Source organism: Ciona robusta, chromosome 8, assembly GCF_009617815.1.
Source record: "Ciona robusta chromosome 8, ASM961781v2".
In the NCBI taxonomy this organism is placed as follows: Eukaryota; Metazoa; Chordata; class Ascidiacea; order Phlebobranchia; family Cionidae; genus Ciona; species Ciona robusta.
In genome coordinates, this window is record NC_143242.1 from 4,714,872 (window position 1) to 4,736,171 (window position 21,300).

General features: G+C 36.7%; 3 protein-coding genes and 1 long non-coding RNA gene across 6 annotated transcripts; 2 read left to right on the plus strand and 2 right to left on the minus strand.

Moving 5' to 3' along the window:
* On the plus strand, positions 1-1,234 carry LOC149732552 (N(6)-adenine-specific methyltransferase METTL4-like). The gene has a single exon (XM_089882899.1). The coding sequence runs from the start codon at positions 1-3 to the stop codon at positions 1,156-1,158; it is 1,158 nt and encodes a 385-aa protein (XP_089739025.1). The 3' UTR covers positions 1,159-1,234.
* Positions 1,235-1,892: 658 nt separating this feature from the next.
* LOC149732553 (uncharacterized) lies at positions 1,893-6,708 on the minus strand. The gene is made up of 11 exons (XM_089882896.1): positions 6,581-6,708; positions 6,116-6,290; positions 5,531-5,711; positions 5,080-5,253; positions 4,523-4,683; positions 4,120-4,330; positions 3,702-3,823; positions 3,410-3,614; positions 2,944-3,256; positions 2,372-2,685; positions 1,893-2,072 (listed from the first exon to the last, which is right to left on the minus strand). Exons 1-11 carry the CDS (start codon positions 6,614-6,616, stop codon positions 2,012-2,014), a joined length of 1,953 nt encoding a protein of 650 aa, XP_089739022.1. The 5' UTR covers positions 6,617-6,708; the 3' UTR covers positions 1,893-2,011.
* A 244-nt stretch (positions 6,709-6,952) lies between these two features.
* LOC149732554 (uncharacterized) lies at positions 6,953-15,145 on the minus strand. 3 transcript variants are annotated; one of them, XR_016385548.1, is made up of 13 exons: positions 14,950-15,145; positions 13,916-14,020; positions 13,445-13,539; positions 12,877-13,052; positions 12,298-12,417; positions 11,467-11,661; positions 11,032-11,161; positions 10,671-10,790; positions 9,642-10,352; positions 9,126-9,402; positions 8,697-8,784; positions 8,267-8,456; positions 7,962-8,098 (listed from the first exon to the last, which is right to left on the minus strand). XR_016385548.1 is itself a non-coding variant. In XM_089882894.1 (12 exons), the coding sequence occupies exons 1-12, from the start codon at positions 15,027-15,029 to the stop codon at positions 7,646-7,648; spliced, it is 2,550 nt and encodes an 849-aa protein (XP_089739020.1). In that variant the 5' UTR covers positions 15,030-15,145; the 3' UTR covers positions 6,953-7,645. The 3 variants fall into 3 exon arrangements, 1 of the variants encoding a protein (XP_089739020.1); XM_089882894.1 differs by lacking the exon at positions 8,267-8,456 and having other exon boundaries at positions 6,953-8,098; XR_016385547.1 differs by having other exon boundaries at positions 8,267-8,784.
* LOC149732555 (uncharacterized) lies at positions 12,913-15,655 on the plus strand. The gene is made up of 4 exons (XR_016385550.1): positions 12,913-13,054; positions 13,409-13,524; positions 15,141-15,240; positions 15,315-15,655. It is a non-coding gene; the product is annotated as an uncharacterized LOC149732555 (long non-coding RNA).
* The last annotated feature ends 5,645 nt before the right edge of the window (positions 15,656-21,300 follow it).

The window sequence follows — 21,300 nt, forward strand, 5'->3', positions numbered from 1 at the left end:
ATGTCAATAATTGTTGAAAATGATGAAACTGTTGTTGTGTGTCACCAGTTGTACACAAAGAAAGTTTATAGAAATACGCTGGCTCGGGCTCCTAATTTTGATGACATCAAATCATTTCAACTTAAAGAAGAATATTTTGCGATCGGAACACCATTTATTGAAGAGGGTATAAAAATTGGGGAAAATATTTTGTCAAAAAATGGAAAACGGAAACGAAGGAAAAGGAAATCACCGTTTAGCATGGAAGAGATTAAAGCTCAAGAGCACCATGAGTTAGTTGTTGGAAAACTACAAACTGCACTTGATTCTGTAAAAGATCAATTTAAAACTGTACGAAATAGCAATATTGAACAATCTATGGAAAAAAAGTCTTCAAAGTTTTCTGAAATTGATTGCTCCAACCCAGTGGCCACTAATGGGTTGTTTCCAAAATTGATTAAAGGCCAATTTTTAACCGAAAATGGATCTGAATTTCCGATACAAGTTAAACTGGATTCTGATTCACTTCTAATTCCCGGGAATGCAAGATATTTAATGTCAGACATGGAAGGTTTAAAACAAATAGTAGAAGAGAGCAAAAATGGAGGAAAATATAACTGTATTGTAATGGACCCACCTTGGGAAAATAAGTCAGTTAAAAGGGGTAAAAAATATAACTGGTTGTCCTTTGATGACATCATAAAGATGCCTGTTCCGCAATTAACAGAAGAAGGTTGTTATGTCATAGTGTGGGTGACAAACAAACAAAGAATTATGAATTTTGTCAAAAAAACTTTGTTCCCAATGTGGAATATTGACTTTCAAGTTATATGGCATTGGGTGAAAGTTACAATTGCTGGAAAACCTCTTTATCCTTTTGACAGCCTCCACAAAAAGCCATATGAGACCATTATAATTGGCAGGTACAACCCAAAACGATCACACCAACCAAAATTCGATGAAAATATGAAAGAGCTTGTTATTTGTAGCATCCCATGTTCTCAACACTCGCACAAACCACCACTAAGTGAGATATTACAGCGCTACACTGATCTTCAAGAGAATTCAAAATGTTTAGAAATGTTTGCAAGGAATTTAATACCAGGTTGGACTTCATGGGGCAACGAGGTTTTAAAATTTCAAAATGTCTCATATTTTGAAGAAGCAAAAATATCTTAAATTTTCAAAATATCATTTTTTATACTTTTCTTTGCAAAAAAAAGTTCTTTTTTGGAGTAAATGAATTTTTCATAAAGCTGTCTTTCTTTTTAAACAGTTTATTTGTCAGGTGATTGTTTCCAAGCATATGTTCCCAGTGTTGTTTTGGGATCAATGTTCAATTTTTATATTTGTAGTATTGGACAAGCATGAATGTTTTAAATTAACTTTAAGTAGTTACTGCTACATTCATTAGTTACACGCGTTAGGAGTATGGCCGTTTAGCTTGTCGACCTGGTACATCAGTTTTAAACCGCTGTTTCTTAATCGAAGTTCGAATTGACGTTTTCCGCCACGCATGATTCAGTAGGATGGGGGAAAGTGGGACACTTTTTCATTCTATTTTCCCGTCCCATTTGATAGTAAAGAAAGAAAAAGTATAAAACCACAGCCTTACGACCCTCATATACCGTTATTAACTGTTTAATACACGATCAGGATATTATCTGCTTCTTACCCTACAATACTATATCATGGGTTGCAACAAGTATGATGGTTGACGTTTAATCAAACCTATTGGTTTAAGCACAAATGATGCTAACACCAGTATGGCGAGATGCGCTTTTCGTTGTGGTTGCGTTGCCTATGTTAGTGTTAATAGCTCTCACGCCATGGATCTAACAAATATGCCTTTTCCTAGACGCCTGTTTACTAAAGGCTTTCTGCATATTAAGCAATCGTACAGAATACATATGTTGTGTCAGCGGCTTTATTTATTCATTAGGACAATACGATTGTCGTCAAGTAAAGCTTATTCACTACTACAAGATACATCTAATATGCATCTCGTTACGCTGACGAAGGATGCAACAGTTTAGTGGCACCCGTATCTGTAGCAACCCTTTTGGTAGAAGACTCTGTAGTTGCAGGTTGTTCTGAAACAAAATTGAAACGTTTAGAACGATGCAGATAGTCTTAAGTGTGCCATTGCGGGTGTAGTAAGCAAATATGTCATTGAACAAGATAGTAAAATAGTATTATTCGATCTAACCCTGTTGTCGCTAATGGGTCCAAATTTTCAGCTTTACATGAAAACATCACAAACGATATTCACCCACAAAGTTCCATGTGGTAACACGTGCGCGGACACGAGGTGTATGAAACAAAATACCCGTGTTCTATAACGACTATTGTTGTCCAGTCACGCGAAGGTAAAAATATTACATTTAATCACCTGTAGCATCTGTAGTAGTAAGTGTAGCATTTTGCAGTGGGGTATTTTACAACCCATCTGAAGTATCCACCAAAGCAGAACCTAGGCATACAGAATCTTCCTTCTCTACAGGTATAGCTACACGCGTAATGATGGGTAAGCTTAGGTATCGCAGCGCTCCAATCCTTTGTACATTCTTCCAATATATCTTCGCAGTAATTCTCAAGCTTGTCCTCGTATGCTTCTATCATAGCATTAACTTCTTCGGGGAACTCTTCACCGTCGTGATAAGTCTTCAGCATTTCTTTGTAGCGGCGCAAATGAACGAGTTTGCTCTGAAACAGGAGCGATTTCGATTAATTTCAATTAAAGCGGTGGGCCTATAGTGGGTTGAAGTATTTTTATTTTCTTTCGTCTTCGCATTTGGTAGGAAACAAAGAATTTTACAGAATTATAAAACTGTAACACAAGGAATCCCAAAAGCCTTGTGCCCTTGTAACGGACAGGGTTAACCCGTATAACCTACCGTTCTACCCGCTCAGCCATTTTGCATTTATGTTTATGGTAAAATAACTATTTAAACAATCATATACCTTGATCATATCTTTTCTCATGATTTCCTTTTCCGAGAATGAGTGCTTGATCATTTTAAATCTGTAAGCAAGAATGTCGGCCTTTCGCTTTGTCAAGCATGCATCGAATGCCTTTGCAATTCCCTTGATCAAATCCAACGCCTTCTGCTTGTATTCCTCGATGTTTTCATTAAATTTAGCGACACATTCCAAGAGAAGGTTGAGCAATTTCTTTTTGTAAGTAAGGACTGCTTCGGTTCTTCGTTCGTTCAGTTCTTTCTTTAATTTTGCGATCTCAGCCTTTTGTAAGGCTGTTAATTCGGTGCTGTTGTTTCTGTAAAAGAAATAAATTAACGAAGCTATTTTTGAGTCGCGGAGCTACGGTTTTATAATTCTGTAAATATTCTTTAATGGTTTACTATTCAAATGGGTCGAGAAAAGGAAATTAAAACTTGTACCATCTTACCCCACACTAATGTCTACTTACTCAACGACAAATCGAGCGATCACTCTTCTGATGTACCATTCGTGTCTTTCTTTTAGAATCTCGTTGTATTTATCGCAGTACTCAGTATGATATTGAGTCCATTTGGTTTTCCATGCGGTAAAGATAACAACGTATTCTTTGATGGCCTTTTTCAATTTCTCTTCCAGCTCTTTGATTATGGTGGCTCCATTGCGAACGACGGCAGCTATAAACGAACAAGTTAAAAGATAAATTATACTATTCTGTACGCTTATAGACAAATGCTGCAAGTGAAGTTGGGTAAATAACTTACGGACAACACATGTTCTCAGGCAGGAGAAAGAGATTGGTTTGTATGGATAGTAGAATGGACAGAGAGTTTTTCGTACGACACAGTAACTTGGTGTATATTTGTACCAGCAACCAAGATTGCGGCTGTCATATAAAAAACATAGTATCTCATTAAAGGTGGAATCTCCGATCTTAAAAATGACTGGTTTTACCTAAATAATCTATATCATTACTTAATTTGTCCCCATAAATTATGTTTAAATAAACAGCGTCCGATTTCTAAGTTAGGGAAAAGATCTTCGCAAATAAAATTTCCCGCGAAATGTTAAATTGCCAAAGCTGCATAAGACATATTTGATTATTTGTGTCGTTTTATCAACTATTTTTACACCAAACAAATTATAGTTTTAATAATGTAAGAATACTAAATTTTGACTCACCAGTAACTGTAATATGTCTTCTTATAGAATCGTAAGCACGAGTTTGACATATAGCATTTATAAGCGCATCTGTAATTTGTGATCAATTTAGCCTTGCATGTGTTTAGTGTGTCAGCGTATTCTTTTGCCAAGACGGAGATCTTTTTAGCTTCCTGTTCGTGGTAGACCTCAATTACAGCGTCGACTTTAGCTTTCTGCCAGAGAGCACTTCCTGTGGAATTTAACAACTAAGGTAAGTGGTAGACTTTGACTATAGCAGCTTTTCGATCAAATTTTCTTCAGTTCATGATGTAGACTAGTAGGCAAGAGGTGTGTAAAACAGAGCACCCGTGTTATAACAACTGTTGTTTTCCAGCCTTGTTAGGATAAAGCAAGTTACATTAATTACATTCATTGCACCTACCATGCACTTTAGCCAGTGTAGCGCGGTAATACTTCTTATTCTGCTCAAGGATTGCTAAATGTTTTGAAACAAACCTTCCCACATACAACTTGCATTTATTCTCCAATGTAGTAATGTATTCCTCAATCTTCTGTTCACGGGTCTCAAGACACCCAACAGCGCTGTAAAAAGGTGCGTAAGTTAGTTTTTAGCATTATCTCACTTTATCTAAGACCCTAAATTTTATGTTAGTGACACCAGCAGAAATTTTTACTAAATAACGGTTACTGCTCTGTAAACAGTATACTACATACTAGGATAAGTTTTTTAAAATTTGATTTTTTATAATTAAATATGCGGCAGTTTACCTTATGTTTTATAGTTTTGTTTGTATTTGAAAGACAAAAATGCAGTCTTGTAAGTAGGCTATTGCCATTTTTTGTATATGTATAATGGAGATATGTTTTAAAAAGTACTAAGTTAAGTCTAATGGTCAAATACATACAGTTGTGTAAGTTATATGAAGAAACACAACCAGCTTAGGCTTTTAAAGCAGACTTGTTCTATTTCTATTTTACCTCTTTACAAGTTTTTCATGGTAGGCAGCAATTATCTTGATTTTAGCAAGAATGTCCGTTGTACATTTCTCAACAGCAGCCGTGACTTTTTGGTCCAATTGTTCATTGTATTCTTCAATTAATTCATTTCTTTCTTTAATCAGATGCTCTTTTCTTAAGATGCTGTCAGCGGACCTAGAAAAGTATTGTGTATTTATATATATAGGCCTATATATATATATATATATTTTAGTAAGGGATTGTTTTAAACTAGGTTGTAATAAGCTTGTTTTTAATTTGGTTATTATTCCATGCTTATTAGTGCCTTTTAACTGTAGTATTATATGTAAAAAACATGATGCATAATGGGCAGTAGCAGTGGCCTAATCCAATTGTAGGACAGCATTAAAACAGTAAATAAAAAGGCGGTATATAAATATTCTAATAACTAGTTTTCATTTTATTTACTTACGCGATATAATAGGCATAGTATCGAGTGATGTTCTTTTTGTATTCTTCTTTATATTCATCCGCAGTTTTAGTGAGTTGTCGTACAAACACAACTTTTCTAAGCATCATCTTCTTGGTGATCTCGAGCAGCGATTCCTTCAGTAGGTTTTCCATTTCAGTTTGAAGATCCTCAATTGGTGTTTCTGAATTTAGGAAAAAAGTAAAACTTCGTGTTATTTCTGCTGGGCATAGTTTATTGTAATAGGATGTTTATTATGGAATGTATACTGTTTTGGCTTCTCTGGTGGAAAATAACTAATTTTATTCAACTTTTTCCTGTGTCTGTCACTTGGCCAATCTTTATCGGGATTTGGACTTTGTGAGAGTTTTTTTGATATCAGGATTCAGGAAATAACTAGTACTAGGATAGTTCAACAGAATACAACCTTTGCCCTGCGTTAGTTCTGTTGCAAAAGTGTAATAACTATTTCTGGGTAAAATCTACCCTGCCAACAGTTTCTTAAAATTAGAAGAAAACAAGTTTTTTTAAAAAAATAAACAAATATGCTGAAGAAAATAAAATAATTGTTCGTATTTTATTTTTTACCTGTCCATCCTAGAGTTCCACAGTCCTTTCCAGGGTAAACATGGAGAACAGGTTCATAATACTTGTAGGAGCACCAGCAGCTTTTATATTGGATGTGGTAGCAGAATGCTTGAGGTTTGGGGTAAACGAGGAAGCGTTTACAACCACAGTGGGTGTAACTGTAAGCATTGGCGACCTGGAGAGTAGTTTAGTTAACAGTTAAATTTATTGGCATGACATTAGGGGTTCCTAGGGACTAGGGTGACATACTGCTATGTTATTCCTTTTTGTTTAATTTATCTTATTATATATAATATATGGGTAAGGTTCTACAGCGATGCACTTCAGGGAATTGTAATTTTGGCTAGAGTTGACTTATTTTCCAGTAAGTAATTACACGCTTAAAATTTATAATTCAACACAAATGGCAAATGTAAATCTGAACATAAAGTTGAATTTGCACAACAAATTTCTTTTGTTACTTACCGCCAAAGCAGCCAGTAGAACGAACAATATCTTCATGTTTCTTCTTTGTGATCCAAGTCAAATGTGACTGCCTATCCCCCATTTCTACTGCCTTTTATACACATTTTTAGCAAACAAATCATTTGTAATTCACCGCACAAGTGTAGCAACAACACTTGATAAAACATGTTTTGAACCAAGGTATCGAAAAATATTTTGATCAAGTTATTGCAGTATAAACTGTATCCAAGGTTATTAGTTAATATGTATTCCAATATTCAAACATAGACATGCGTTCAATTGTTTTGCTTTGATAAACTTGTGTTAAGAGTTACTGATTAAACTCTGAATAAATGATTTGTTGTATAAAGTTTGTATATAATGTTAATTACTCAAATTAAGCACCCGTTAGTGTTATCATAACTTGACAGTTAGTGTGTATTGTTAATTATACTATATATAAAGATTGACACATTTGCTAATTATGTGATTTTTACCATCATGTGATGTCTGTATTGTTTTAACTCTGACACAAGAGTGAGATTAATTGTTGTTTTTCTTGTTATCTGTTTTTCGTTCATTGTGATTATGTTTAGTTGACAGCAATGAGCATGGAGCATTAGTTTTAACAACAAAATGGATTAAATTTAAACTGAAACAGTATGTGTTCAATTAAAACTCAGATTTGCACCAGCCAGATTTTTTCACCCTTATTTTAATAAATGTTTTGTTAGGGGTATATATCTGATACTGCTCTGGCTGCTTTTTTTATAATGCAAGTGTATAGACAAATCAAATATATATATAATAAATAAAAATATCGGTATGCTTTTTTAATTGTGTATTATAGAAACTTTTGTACCTAATCACAAATTAATTTTTTGGTGGAAAGGCAGTGGTTTGAACTACAGTGTACTAAGTAGGAAAAATTAATGTGTTATCATTTTTATATAAAAATAAAATACAAAATACTATGTGTCTATAAAGGTTGAAAAAATGTTTGTGCACAAATTGTAGTTGAAAATTCAAGTATTCACAAAAAAAGCGGTAATAAATTAGTTTTACAATCAGAATCAGTTACAATATTTATAGAAATCCTTCTCGATTGTCGTTGCCATTATGTTGTGATTGTAAACTGTCTCTGAATATGACATCATAATGAGTTTCGTTTTGATCAGGGTACTTATCACTAGGTGACACTACAGGGCTTAATTTGCCGTATTCATGAAACAGTGATCCATTCAGTGTTGCCTGGTGTTTATTACTAGCACTTCCATTAGTTAGCTGGGGTTCTTCTTTTTTTGATTTAGGCAACACGTTTGTGTAGCCTTCTTTATTTTTCTCTTTTTTCTCCTTTTTCTCATCTGCACTCTCTTCTTCATCTGTAGCTGTAGCAAGTGTTGTGTAAATCAACTTTTTCCCTCCCAATCCGGATGCTGTCAGATCATCCAAGGATGAAATCCTTCTTCTGTTTAACTTGGGAGGATCAAACGGTGGAGGACTTATCTGTTCCCCTCCCTTCTTCCTCATTGGTGATACCTTGCATGAATGAATGTAACTTATTCATCCTCGCATGGTGGGCAAAAAAAGTCATTAAAATTGTGCATAATTTTATCAATTAACAAAAACTGTGTCAGTACATTAAAAACTACACACAGTGTGAAAGTTTTGCTGCTACTTATCTCCCTGGGCTGGGCAACAACATACCTTATAACACAGATGTTTTGTTTCTTACACCTCTGCCCATTTACAAGTTTCCACATATGTAACTTGTTGTGGACACGCCTCCGGGCACACCCCCGACAAGGGCGCACTTGCATGCCGTAGCCACGTGATCTGCGCAATGTGCCGCAATCAGCGTGGTTCGCACTTGCATGCCTTAGTCACGTGATTTGCCCTGCGCAATGTGCCGCAGTCAGCGTGATTCATTATTAATTGTGTAGCTATGTAGTTATTTTGTGTAGCTATGTAGTTATTTGTGTCGCTATGTCGCAATTAAGTGCCCTATATATACGTGTGTGCTCGCCTTAGTTTTCATTCGCTATTCGAGCGTTTCATTCGCTATTCCAGCGTTTCACTCTACAATTTGGCGTTTCAATACAAACCCAAGAACACAACATAACTTATGGGTGATTACCTTATATGGTGTGCCAGGAGGAATAAAATCTGATGATGACATTCGTGACACATCGTACCCAGAATCGCTGTCAACATCACCCTGATAACTGAATATAGGAGTTATATTAGAGGTGGCTGGTTGGCACGTCACCATTATTTTTAAAACTGGGTTGCCATGATATGTTTTACCAACCCAGTTTTACAACTCGGTTCTCGTGCTGTTAAAATTAAGTGTCTATACAAAAAGCAGGGCCAAAATTGTACAGTGTTCGCCACAATATTCATTGAACTTCCCTATGTTTCATGCTATGGATATAACTGTATTGTAACAATGCCCCTAAGGATCTGGTGCTATGAAAATGTATTAGACAAAAATCAAGTCCAACCAATTGTATAATAAAACATATATATTAAAAAACAGTAATGCTGACGCCTAAGGGCTATGTACCTGATTGATCCACTCATGCTTGCATATGTATCGGAATGATACGCTCGCTCTGATGATGTGCTGCCTCTAGCTCTTGCAACGTACAACGACCTACTGCCATTCCCATCTTTATGTTGCCTATTCCTATATCTTCGCCGTGGTGCTGCTGTCGAGCGGTGAGCAGTTAGAGCATTCTCTCTTGAATATTTTCGGACATGGTTTTTGTAGGGGCTGCTGTTGGCACTTGCGCTGCTCACTCTGTGTTCTGGTGATGCTTGCATTGTGGCATATTGGTCATCTGTTGTGAAGTAATACTAGTTTAAATGCAGCACATTGCTGTATAGACACCCATGTTATATCTTAACAATGAACATAATGTGTATGAATACCATGTGTGTCTTGTCGTGTATAAGAAGATACCCATGTTATATCCCAACAGGGATGAGGGTATATGAATACACCGTATGTGCCTTGTGTTACAAATTTATGTCAACATTATTATAAACATATAAAACAAGTTTTTAAATCCAAACTCACTTTTAAGCGGTGGCAAAACAAGATCAACAGATTTTGATTTTGTTCTCGGTCTTCTAACTGAAGGTATGGGAACTATGTAACCATCCTTGTCTAATGTATCGACACTCTTTGTTTTACGTAGTGGGGCTTTTGGAGGGTGACCCAATTCTTCTGCTGGAAATCTTGATATTGTTCGTTCTCTGTGTGGTTTATGCCCCATTTCATTTACCCCAAGACTTGAGAGGGACATTAGGGAAGCTGACCTTTGTGGGAGAGGGGGTGGTGATGTCATTGATGAAGTATAGTCTCGTGTAGGTGAAGTATCAAACAAAGAAACCCCAGTTTGTGCGTACGGGTCAATTTGCTTTGCTCGTAAGTCCGATATACTTTCATATGGTGGTTCTATTGAATCTGGTGTTGCAGGTAGCGGGGTGTTTTGGTTCTTTTGTGATGGGGAGTGGGAAAAGTTGGACATAGGAGATCTTCCTAATGTATTTGTGGAAATAGGCAGTGTATGTGTGCTCTGCATTAATGTGTTGTTGGTGGGGTAAAGTGGGTCAATGCTTTGTGGGTTGTAGTGTTGACTTATCGCTCTTTTTCTTTTGTCTGTAACTCTTTTGTTCCAGCACGCATAGGTTAGTAGGATGATAATTACTATGAGAATTATCCCGGCTAAGATTCCAACCGAAATTATTGCAATCATGCTTTCGCTGAGTGGCGGGCTTGTCCCAACTGTGAAGTTAAAATACTTTGGTTAGTTGCTAAATATCATTAAAGTCTGTGTATAAATTTATAAAAAAAGTTTGTTTTTTTTTCTTTATAAGTTATAAGCAGTAACCATTAACCAGTACGGCAGTACTTGTTGCAAATATAAGCATAAATTCGAAGTATAAATAATGTCACCCGGATTTCGTTAAACAATTAAAAAACATGACACCTAAGATCGCAAAATGTTATAAGTGCTGCTTGGTATGTTATTTTTTGATATTCTAAATCTAAAAGTCCTATATATATATATATATATATGTATTTGTTATGTTTTCACTATACCTGGTGCCGTAGTTGTTGTTTCTGTTGTTGTTGTTGCATCTGTTGTTTGTGCTGCAGTTGTTGTTGTTTCTAATGTGCAGTTACAATTCAATGCGTCAGTGTTTAATCCATTGCATTTTCCTGCATATATAGTTTCAGGTTTATGTCTATTCACAAGTATTAAATGAAATAAAATTATTTCGTCTCTTCGGTCACGATCGGTAGATTTTACAAAAGCGAAAAGACAGGTAGTATTGGTAAAACAACAGTTGTTAAAACACGCTTATTTATTAAAAAAAGAAAGAAAGAATGTATTGGGTAAAAGGCGTGACCGTTACACCCCATTTAGCAAACACAAGTTTCAACCCCAAGTTATATTTACCATTGACATGAGTGTTTACATTAGTGTGTGTGACACATTTTCGAGCTCTAACTTTTTCTCCAGCTTGGTTGTTGTTTGGGCACAAACATGGCTGCCAGCTACTCCATGCTGTCCAACTGTGACAGTTTGACTGTGAGTGGAAGAGATTTGGTTAGTTGCCAGATAGAGATATCTAATTCATCTTTCATACACCTCATGCTTACTGCCAAGTTTTAATATGGGTGTCTTCTTATACACCAGATACACATGGTGTATAGTTCCAGTTTTATTGAATAAATATTATAGATGTCTTTAAGCAAGCTGCATAAAACACAGATTTTTTGATAAGGGCCATGTGTCATATTTTTATTGAAACTGTCTTAAATTGCTTGTCTCTATATTTTACTCTAATTTTTGTTAAACTTTTATGTTTTTATTTTTTAAACGTGTTCTTACTTCATCTGCTTTATTCCCACAGTCTATGACATCATCACACACTTTGTTTGTCACAATGGTCTCATTATCGTTGCATTTTCCCAATGGAAGTTGTTGCGTCTTCCCAGTATTGTTACAATGGAAGTGACCCTGACATCCAAGGTAACAACCTTCCTCATCTGAACCATCATAACAATCCTTGTGCCCGTTGCATACCTGGGTAAGATATTGATATATGTATAGAAGATTCCATTATTTTAGTGTAGGGTGGTTTTGATTCTTATTCTATATGGGTAAATCCCTGAGATACTATTGCAAGGTGTTGCGTTCCTGGGTAAAAAATGCCAAAATGATAATGTGATGTTCATTAAAAAAAACTGGGATTTATTTGTAATGTTGATATTTTGATTCTATTCTATATGGGTGAGAATCTGTTAGATGCGGCATTGTATACTGGGTATATGTTAGGGTAGCTTGATATACATAAAAGAAACCAGAATTTTAGGGTAGTGTGATTTTGATTTTTTTCTAAATGGGTAAAAATCCCTGAGATACTATGGCAAGCAAGAGCAGTGCAATGTTTATTGAAGAAACGGGGACTGAGTCTGTGAGATACTATGGCTAACTTGGCTTAAATAGTAGTTTAGTGTGAGATGTTACTGAGGTCTGTTTTAAGACATGACATGGTACATTGGATTTATAGCACAGATAGTTTATTACCAACTTTGTATACACACATTCTATTCTATATGGGTGAGGTCCTACAATGAGGCACAGCAGAAAAAAAGAACTTAGAAATTTGTTCGAACTATTTAATTAAACAAAATATTCTTAGAGTATAAATAAATCTACCTCATTCTCAGCAATACATTGTGGGATGTTGGTACACAGAAACCCCCTGCACCTTCCACCGTGGTATAAACAATTGATTTCATCGGAGCCTGCCACACAGTTCTTTACCCCGTCACATACCTGGTGCAAGTGGGAATTTCGGTAAAGATTTTAAAGGTTGGTGGTTATACAAAAACAAGTAAAATAATATGAGCTACTGGTGTATTAGATGCAACCTTTTAGGCTAAAATCAATCAAGGTTAGAAAATTGTGTTTCCTAAACTGCACACCTTGAGCACCTTTGACTAAATCTTAGATAACATATTGCATATTCTATGTGGGTAAGGTTCTGCAAAGTGCCATCTATGGGACCTGAGATTTAGGCCAGAGTTGGCCTATTACCCTGATACCCAGGGTGCCACAAGCCATTAGTGACCACTGGCAATGTCTGTTAAGTGTCTTGTTCCATGACTCATACAGCTGTTAGTAGATCATTGAACACATTATCCTTCGCTTACAATACAAGCCCTCAACCACTAATCCACAGTGCCAGATTAACATAACAATAGCTAAACCAGTTTACAGTCTGCAAGAACACACCTTGGATCTGGGAAAACATTGTGGGAATATTGATACCATTTTGCATTGAAACTGATTATTTTCACACTGAGTGCACCCGGGTGTAATTTGTGAAAGTTTAATCTCATCTGTGCCATCTCCACAGTCATTGTAGCCATCACAAGATTGCTGCGGTGTATTCACGCAGAAAGTGTTCTCTGTAAGTGGTTGCTTTACTTTTGTATGTGTTTGGTGTAGAAAATAGTGAGTAAATATAAGAAGAGTATTATGTAGGCTATTATATATTGTAGCTTTACCAAGTGAATGCTGTAGAGTTATACATGGAATTTTTTATCCACCAGACATGCATGTTTTTTATACACCTCATGCTCACTGTCATGTTATAACATGGGTGTCTTATACATCAGACACACATTGTGTATTCATACACCTTATACAGGCTGTTGAGTTATAACATGGGTGTCTTCTTATTCACCAAAAAGCAGAAATACATGGTGAATTTAAACACCTCGTGCTCAATGTCAAGTTATAACATAGTTTTCTTTTTATACAGACTAACCCAAAGTACTCATGAAAACACTCAACTTACGGTTTTGACAAGCGACAGTCACCCCTCCACAAGGAACAGAACACCTCGCACCTGTGAACGCACCACCCACGCAACAAGAGGTGTCTACTTGACTTCTATAAAAGTAGTAAAGATTCTTTTATTATATTGTAATTAATAATAATACACCACATACATACTGTGTGATCCTTGTTGAGTTATAACATGGGTGTCTCCTTATACACCAAGCACACATGGTGTATTCATACACCTCATGCTCATTTCTATTATAACATGGGTGTCTCCTTATACACCAAATACACATGGTGTATTCAAACATCCCATGCTCATTACCAGGTTATAACATAGGTATCTTAATATATACTTAATACTAGTATACATATACCTCATGCTCACCTAATTCATATGATATGTTTCATACACCAGACACATATGGTTTCATTGCTTACTTACTAGTTACTAATTATACATAATATGCTATATGACGGTTACCTGTCTTCAAATAGTCTATATATTGACCCACACTTAACACAAGCAGATGTTGAATCATTATACGACTTCCACACTTGGGTTGTGTTATCTATGCTTGTATCACACCTGTGGTATATTATATTGTATATTACTCCATGTAAAATATATAAAACACATCATTTATAACATAGATAAACACTGTATAACATTACATACATGTTAATCTTAAGGTTTATGAAACAAAACACCCAGGTTATAATGACTGGGGTTACCCCGCCACGCGAAGATAATGAAGTTACAATCATTCTGTGTAAATCATTTAACTTAATAATACATATATTAGTAAATTACAATACTAATACAGCTACAATACTAATACCCTGTTCTAATAAGTAATGGTCAACCCTAATAAAGGCGACCTAAATACTAAATAGGACGTTAAATATTGGTGTTCAAAATTAAATTGGCAAAAATGCTTTATTAGATTTATGCCAGACAGTATTAGAACAATATGCATGTATAATACATGATGTTTTACATTATACAGTTTTGTATTTGATGTTTTATATTTATTTACTTCATGCCACTACCAAGATAGTAACAACCATTAGGTCCGTTACATTTCTAAGGAAACAGGAAACTGCTGACATCATAATAATGTTATTGTGACTAAACACTTGTACTTATTCTAGCATAAGCAAGTTACATTCTGTTAATCTTTTAAACCGGCAATTTCTGCCTAAGAACACCCGGATTTTTACCACTACTATAAATAAATAAAAGTAACTTTCATTTATACTAGTATAGTGGGGCGACGACAGTTGTTATAACACAGGTGTTCCGTTTCATACAACTTGTGGCCCCCTTAGGAGTTACCACATATGTAACTTTGTAAGTAATTGTTTTACCCAAATCACCAACCCGTAACTCTTAACTTCCTAGTTTAGCAGCTTCTTATAGGTATAAAAGCACATATTCCATTTACAACAAATACTGAATTCATGTATATGATGTATGAGTATGTTTACACTAGCTTAAGTATATTAGCCACTTACCATCTAATTTGATTTAAAACCGAAGCACTTTTTCTCACAGACAATATCAACAATAAAAATGACAAAATATGAAACTTCATTTTAAAAAATATTGTCTTTTCTAATTTCTTGATTCGAAAGAAACGAAGATACTTTACTGTGCATTACAGTTCATATATTGAAGTTATGATTTGTTTTATTACATCACACAGGTGTTTGTGACATCACAGACCATAGACAAGGAGACTTCCATATAAGGGAAATGATGATTTGCATCTGCAATCACTCACCGGATACTATTACATAACAATGGTACAAACTATTGCCTTCTGTGACGTCATAAGTGATTGTATTACTTGGTAGATTCAATTCATTTTGTCTCACAGATGAAACAACTGACATACTTACACCACAGTTGAACTGACATACTTACAATTTCATACATCTGGATTTTGCACGAAATAAAGATGTTTTTTATCAATTTAAATGAATTCATTGTTGTAACTTCTTCTGAAGATTGTTTTAGATTGTGTTTTTGTTTATTTAATACAATACACTTTTTGTTTTTTTTTTGCATATTCTATAATTTTCTTCCCCTTTTTCTAATCCACAGTTCAACATTACATAGCAATTAAAATTGTAAAAGTGTTTCGTAGATATTTTGTTTTGTTTAATACAAACGTTAATGATTTTATCGCAAGTTTCGTAATACACCAATATGCTGGTATTTCATACGAGTTTATTTGTCAAAAACATTCGATAAAATATAAAACCGTATACTCACGACTCCCATAGACCGTTGTCAATTGTCTAAAACACGATCAGAGTATTTGAACATGTTTTTAAAGTGTCCCGTCTTACCCCATGGTATAGTAGATTGGGATAAGATGGTACGTGTTCTCTTGTATCGTCCCGTTTGGTAGCATACGAAATATATTGACAGAATTATAAAGCCGTATCGTCGCCTCTAAAAGAGCGTTAATTGTTATGTGTTAAAACACGATTAAGCGGTATCCATCTTACCCCACAGTATTATACCTACTCGATATGACGTCGAATACCTAAGCTCGTGTCCACCATTTTGCTAAAGTACAATTTCGCATGATATCGTTAGCTTTGTAAGAATACCATATTATATAGTGGGGTGAGAGTAGATGACATATCTTTTCAATCTATTTTCCCGTCTCATTAGGTAGCAAACAGAACATTCAAAGAATTATAAAAACCGTGTCATCAAGACTCCCATAAACCATTGTTACAACGTTTTTCGCCCCGACTATAACAAATCATATTCTTAGAAATAAAAAGCCGGGTATAGCACCCAAACAATAACCGATACGTTTTAAATATGATTAATATGAGTAAGTAACTAAAGCAAGGTAGGCCAGATGATTTGGGATTTGACCAGAGTTGACCTACTACTACGTTATACGGTATTCCCCATTCGTTAATTATGATACATTATACGTGTAGACAAGGTATTGTACCACTGGTATTCTTTTGTTTAACGGTAATATAATAAAATAATGATGCATCAAAGTAACAGGAAGTATATATTATCACAAAGTTCATGACCCCAGTAGGTTAAGGTAAGATGAAACACTTTTTTATTCTATTTTCTTGTTCAATTTGGTAGTAAACAAGGAATATTCAAAGAATTATAAAACAGTATCCTCTATATGACTCTAAAACAAACTGTAGAAGTGTATGAACCTGTGTGATTCTAAAATAGCGTTGTTAATTGTTTAAAACACGATCAGGATATTTGGATATCATGTGCTAAAGGTGTCTCATCTTCCCCCACAGTACTCTATTTAAATAGTTTTTGTAACTTGTATGTTTCGTACATTCTTTAAGCAAATAACTATTACTGTAGTATTTTGTGGCCTGATTGTTTACTACGTGTGTTCAAACAAGTCGCAGGAATTCCAGCAAAAATAATAATTGCCGTAATCTTTACAATCCGTTGTTACTATAAATAGACTTCAGTGTTACCTGACGTTAAGGTACTGCTTATCAAATCCTATCTCGAAACTCAGGCCTTAATGTTTTGGAAAGGCAGCACTAAGCGCTGGAATTCGCGCGAGATTCAATTTAGCCTTGTTACGTCACAATCCACAACGTTGCTCCTAGCAATTAACCAATCAGCTCCCAGCTTTCCACGTGATTAACACGTTTTCGTTTTTGCTAATGTGAGTTTGGGGCGGAGCTTGTTCTTTTGACTTGCCAAGTTTTGTAAGAAGGTTTGCGTAAAGCAGTTGGAAGGTATATTGTATAGTTGCGCAAAGGCAACTTGGATTTAGATAAGGATTTGTTTAAGTACTGAATATACATCATATAATGTAACTATTTGTTGTATTAATGTTTAACGTTTAATTTACAGCTCGCTAATTTGAAAATTAGTTCAATAAAACTTTGAAATATTTGAATCTACACTGAAGCAGTACAGACCGAAGTTTTGTGTTCAAATCACATCAATGTTATCTCGCTCACGAATGAAGATGCCTTGAGTGGCAGCCGCCACCGCCGCAAGTTTTGGATTTGCAACGTTAAAAGTGAGTGTTTATCATTCTTATAGAACAGGGTGTTCGTGCTTTATCGCTGGTTGTAATAAAATATTGTAAATATTTCTTTTATGTTACAATTTAAACAACACATTATTGATCAAATATTGAAAAAATATTGTTTTTCCTTTTGTGAAAATTTAAACAACCTATTAGTGACCACTGGGTTAAAGTAATTGTCGTTAAAAGTGTTGCCCAATGACACATACACCCATAATAATAGCAGCGTCGAGCCTTGAACCTTTACCGCTGGGTTAGAGACAGGCGCGCTATAACCACTGTGGCACAGCGCCAGGTGCTGTTATTAGCCGTGTCTCTGGCTGTATATAAATTATAGCTCCTCGCATGTCATAGCTAAAATTTTCTATTTAAGTTAATTACGATTTTAACATTACAGATGCAGACACTACGCCGCAGACACTACGCCATTTACTCCGCTGTATACGAGGGTACTGGTATGAAGCTGTTTCCGTGAACGATGAGAATATTTCGGTAAGTTTAATGATCACTGAACTCGAACTGTAGCAACCATATTGTCGATTCATTTTGGGTTTAACAGTAATTTCCAGCACTTTCGTAATACAAAATACCTACAATATTAAATATGTGGTAACTGATAAATTTATAAAATTTAAAAAAAAAACGAAAAAGCTACAAATCTTAACGTTTGATTACTTCTATGCAGAAAGAAGTCAAAAGACGGAACAAAAGCTCAAGAACGAAAATGGAGCCATAGCATTCCCAGGCTAGGATTTATTCTTAGTCGACGTAAATACTAACTTATGTGAGCTGTAGCATAAAAAGTCCCTTAATATTGAATGCTTGTTTAAAATCGAATGTTTATGTGGCACACGATGCGTGGGTGGTGTGGGGTGGGGAAGTATATGGAGATCGAAAGATTAATTTAAAGTCCACCTTTGTACACGTTAGTAATGTAACGTGGTTGGGAATCTTGGGTTTTATTCCTCTGTGTGTGTATGTGTGTGTGTAAACAACCTGCATAAGAACGGTGCGCGCAGGTCAGATTTCCAACTTTAACCCATACTCCTGGTGTCACTTATCAGCAAGGCCGAGCAGTCGGCATCGGATAGATAGAAGTGACATCGCTTTAACTAGGGATCGCTGTTAGGAAGTTTAAGTTAGGTAGAACTGGGACACTGAACCCGCGGCCGACACAACACGTGTCATTGCACTCAGGCCAAACAAGCAGTGCCTGGTTTGCGAAAACCATATTCCAACACGCCGGTGGTTAAAAGTCCGGTCAGCGAAAGCTGGTGGGTTCCACTGCAAAACAATTAGGCGCCAAACCTGCGACTAGGGTAGGGATAAAAAATTATTAAACTGTCAGGCCCCCTAAAAATAAAAAAACTAACTATTTAATTGTTAGGTTTACAGGTGTCGTTTTATGTTGTCATTCCTTTTTTGAATTGACAACAAGCGCGAATATGCAACGCAAACTCGACGCTGTTGCGACGGATAAAGTGATTACTAAGATCACTCGGTTCGATCAGTCTTGCGTTGAAGCAAGATATAGTTAGCTCCCAAATCCGTTCTTATGCAGTTTCCCCACTTCGTAAACAACTAGTTATTTCGACGCGATGCGACGGTTTGCGACGGTGCAATAAAAGCGGTTCTAAATATTAATTATTATTGTATTGGCCCATTAGAGAATGCTGTGTTGCTGTGCTTATTGTATGGGGTGGGGTATGGTGGTGTTGGGGGTTTGTGGTGTTCATTTAATACACACTCACATTATACACAAAGTGAACTGTAATATTCTGATAAATCCATGATGTGGGCATTTATGTAAGGTCTCCAGAGTGACGTCATCCTTTAGGTCTATTGCGTCATAATTGATGACGAAAAACATGACTGGATTTAAACAAAGATTACTTTAAGCTTGCTGTAATTAAATACGTACGTGTTCCTATACTATGCATATTAGGAGGTAACCGTCTCTGAAATCTATGTTCGTCTACTATTGTTGAACTTGCTGATAATGGGTCCTTTAAATGGGGTTGTCATTGCGGCGGATAGGAGGCTTGCATGAGGTGTCTGACGTTTTTGCATACATGATGTGCGTATTAATTCTCCATCATTGGCAATTTTTGTTTTTAGCGTTCGGTACCGATTTTTACGTATTTTTTGTCCTTTTTTTACTCGCTGGCGCTTTTTTATTTTTACGTTACGTGGAGCTCCATTTTTGTTCTCGTTCTCGTTTTAGTTTTTATCTTTTTCTCGTTTTCATTTTTTGTCTTTTTGTCTTTCGCGAAAATGCCAATGAAAGAGAATTAATTTCGTACAGATGTTATGCGTGTTTGTAATCTGCATGCAACCTCTACTCCAATGGTGTGGCAGTAACCCTGGGAGCCTGTCTAACTATTGGGGCTCGGTTTTAGAGAGCCTATCTAACTGTGGGGGCTCTGTTTTAGGGAGCCTATCTAACTGTGGGGGCTCTGTTTTGGGGAGCCTATCTAACTGTGGGGGCTCTGTTTTAGGGAGCCTATCTAACTGTGGGGGCTCTGTTTTGGGGAGCCTATCTAACTGTGGGGGCTCTGTTTTGGGGAGCCTATCTAACTGTGGGGGCTCTGTTTTGGGGAGCCTATCTAACTGTGGGGGCTCTGTTTTGGGGAGCCTATCTAACTGTGGGGCTCTGTTTTGGGGAGCCTATCTAACTGTGGGGGCTCTGTTTTGGGGAGCCTATCTGCATGTGGGGGCTCTGTTTTGGGGAGCCTATCTGCATGTGGGGGCTCTGTTTTGGGGAGCCTATCTGCATGTGGGGGCTCTGTTTTGGGGAGCCTATCTAACTGTGGGGGCTCTGTTTTGGGGAGCCTATCTAACTGTGGGGCTCTGTTTTGGGGAGCCTATCTAACTGTGGGGGCTCTGTTTTGGGGAGCCTATCTAACTGTGGGGGCTCTGTTTTGGGGAGCCTATCTAACTGTGGGGGCTCTGTTTTGGGGCTCTGTTTTGGGGAGCCTATCTATAATGTTTTGGGGAGCCTATCTAACTGTGGGGGCTCTGTTTTGGGGAGCCTATCTAACTGTGGGGGCTCTGTTTTGGGGAGCCTCTTGGGGAGCCTATCTAACTGTGGGGGCTCTGTTTTGGGGAGCCTATCTAACTGGGGGGGCTCTGTTTTGGGGAGCCTATCTATAACTGTGGGGGCTCTGTTTTGGGGAGCCTATCTATAACTGTGGGGGCTCTGTTTTGGGGAGCCTATCTATAACTGTGGGAGCTCTGTTTTGGGGAGCCTATCTAACTGTGGGGGCTCTTTTAAAAACTTACTGAAAAACTAAGTCCTGCTTGTCCAGTCATGGTGACTCAGAATTTACAGTTCTACACTTCATTCTACTACACATACAAACATATACATAAACAGCTGCGGTGAAAATGATTAGGTGCTACAGCTCACCCCTTTTATATTTTTATATTTTAAATCATTGGATCAGCCAATGTCAGGTCAGAAGTGCGTGCCGTGTCCCAATTTCTTGTGTCTTGTGTCCAATTTCTCACAGTACGCCTCTTAACGCGGTAAACCACGTATAACGATGGTGTGTTGGGAGGTGTAAGTTCAGTTTATAAGACGGTCAGTCCAGGTTACAGTTCCGGTTGTGTGTGTTGTGCGTGTTTGCGGCAACTTTGCAATCGCTACGCTCATCGAAAACCGTTGGGTGGCGTCGATCGCTTCCTAGCGTGCCTTGATCATCTTGAAACAGAAGATCAAGGTCCAGGTATAAATAGGGCTACTGGCGAGAGGTCCTGGTAAAAAAAACCTCAACGACCACAAGCGAAGCAGCCTCCTGGGCGTGGT

What these genes read in the sequence shown, in the direction of transcription:
- LOC149732554 (XM_089882894.1), bottom strand. Translation starts at nt 15,029, where the DNA reads ATGAAGTTTCATATTTTGTCATTTTTATTGTTGATATTGTCTGTGAGA. An exon ending in TGTAAACACTCATGTCAATG is followed by an intron (nt 10,791 to 11,031) that starts GTAAATATAACT and finishes CTATATATGCAG; the next exon opens with GAAAATGCAATGGATTAAAC. An exon ending in TGTTTTGCCACCGCTTAAAA is followed by an intron (nt 9,403 to 9,641) that starts GTGAGTTTGGAT and finishes ACTTCACAACAG; the next exon opens with ATGACCAATATGCCACAATG.
- LOC149732553 (XM_089882896.1), bottom strand. Translation starts at nt 6,616, where the DNA reads ATGAAGATATTGTTCGTTCTACTGGCTGCTTTGGCG. An exon ending in AAGACATATTACAGTTACTG is followed by an intron (nt 3,824 to 4,119) that starts GTGAGTCAAAAT and finishes TTTATATGACAG; the next exon opens with CCGCAATCTTGGTTGCTGGT. An exon ending in CCTGAGAACATGTGTTGTCC is followed by an intron (nt 3,615 to 3,701) that starts GTAAGTTATTTA and finishes GTTCGTTTATAG; the next exon opens with CTGCCGTCGTTCGCAATGGA.
- LOC149732552 (XM_089882899.1), top strand. Translation starts at nt 1, where the DNA reads ATGTCAATAATTGTTGAAAATGATGAAACTGTTGTTGTGTGTCACCAG.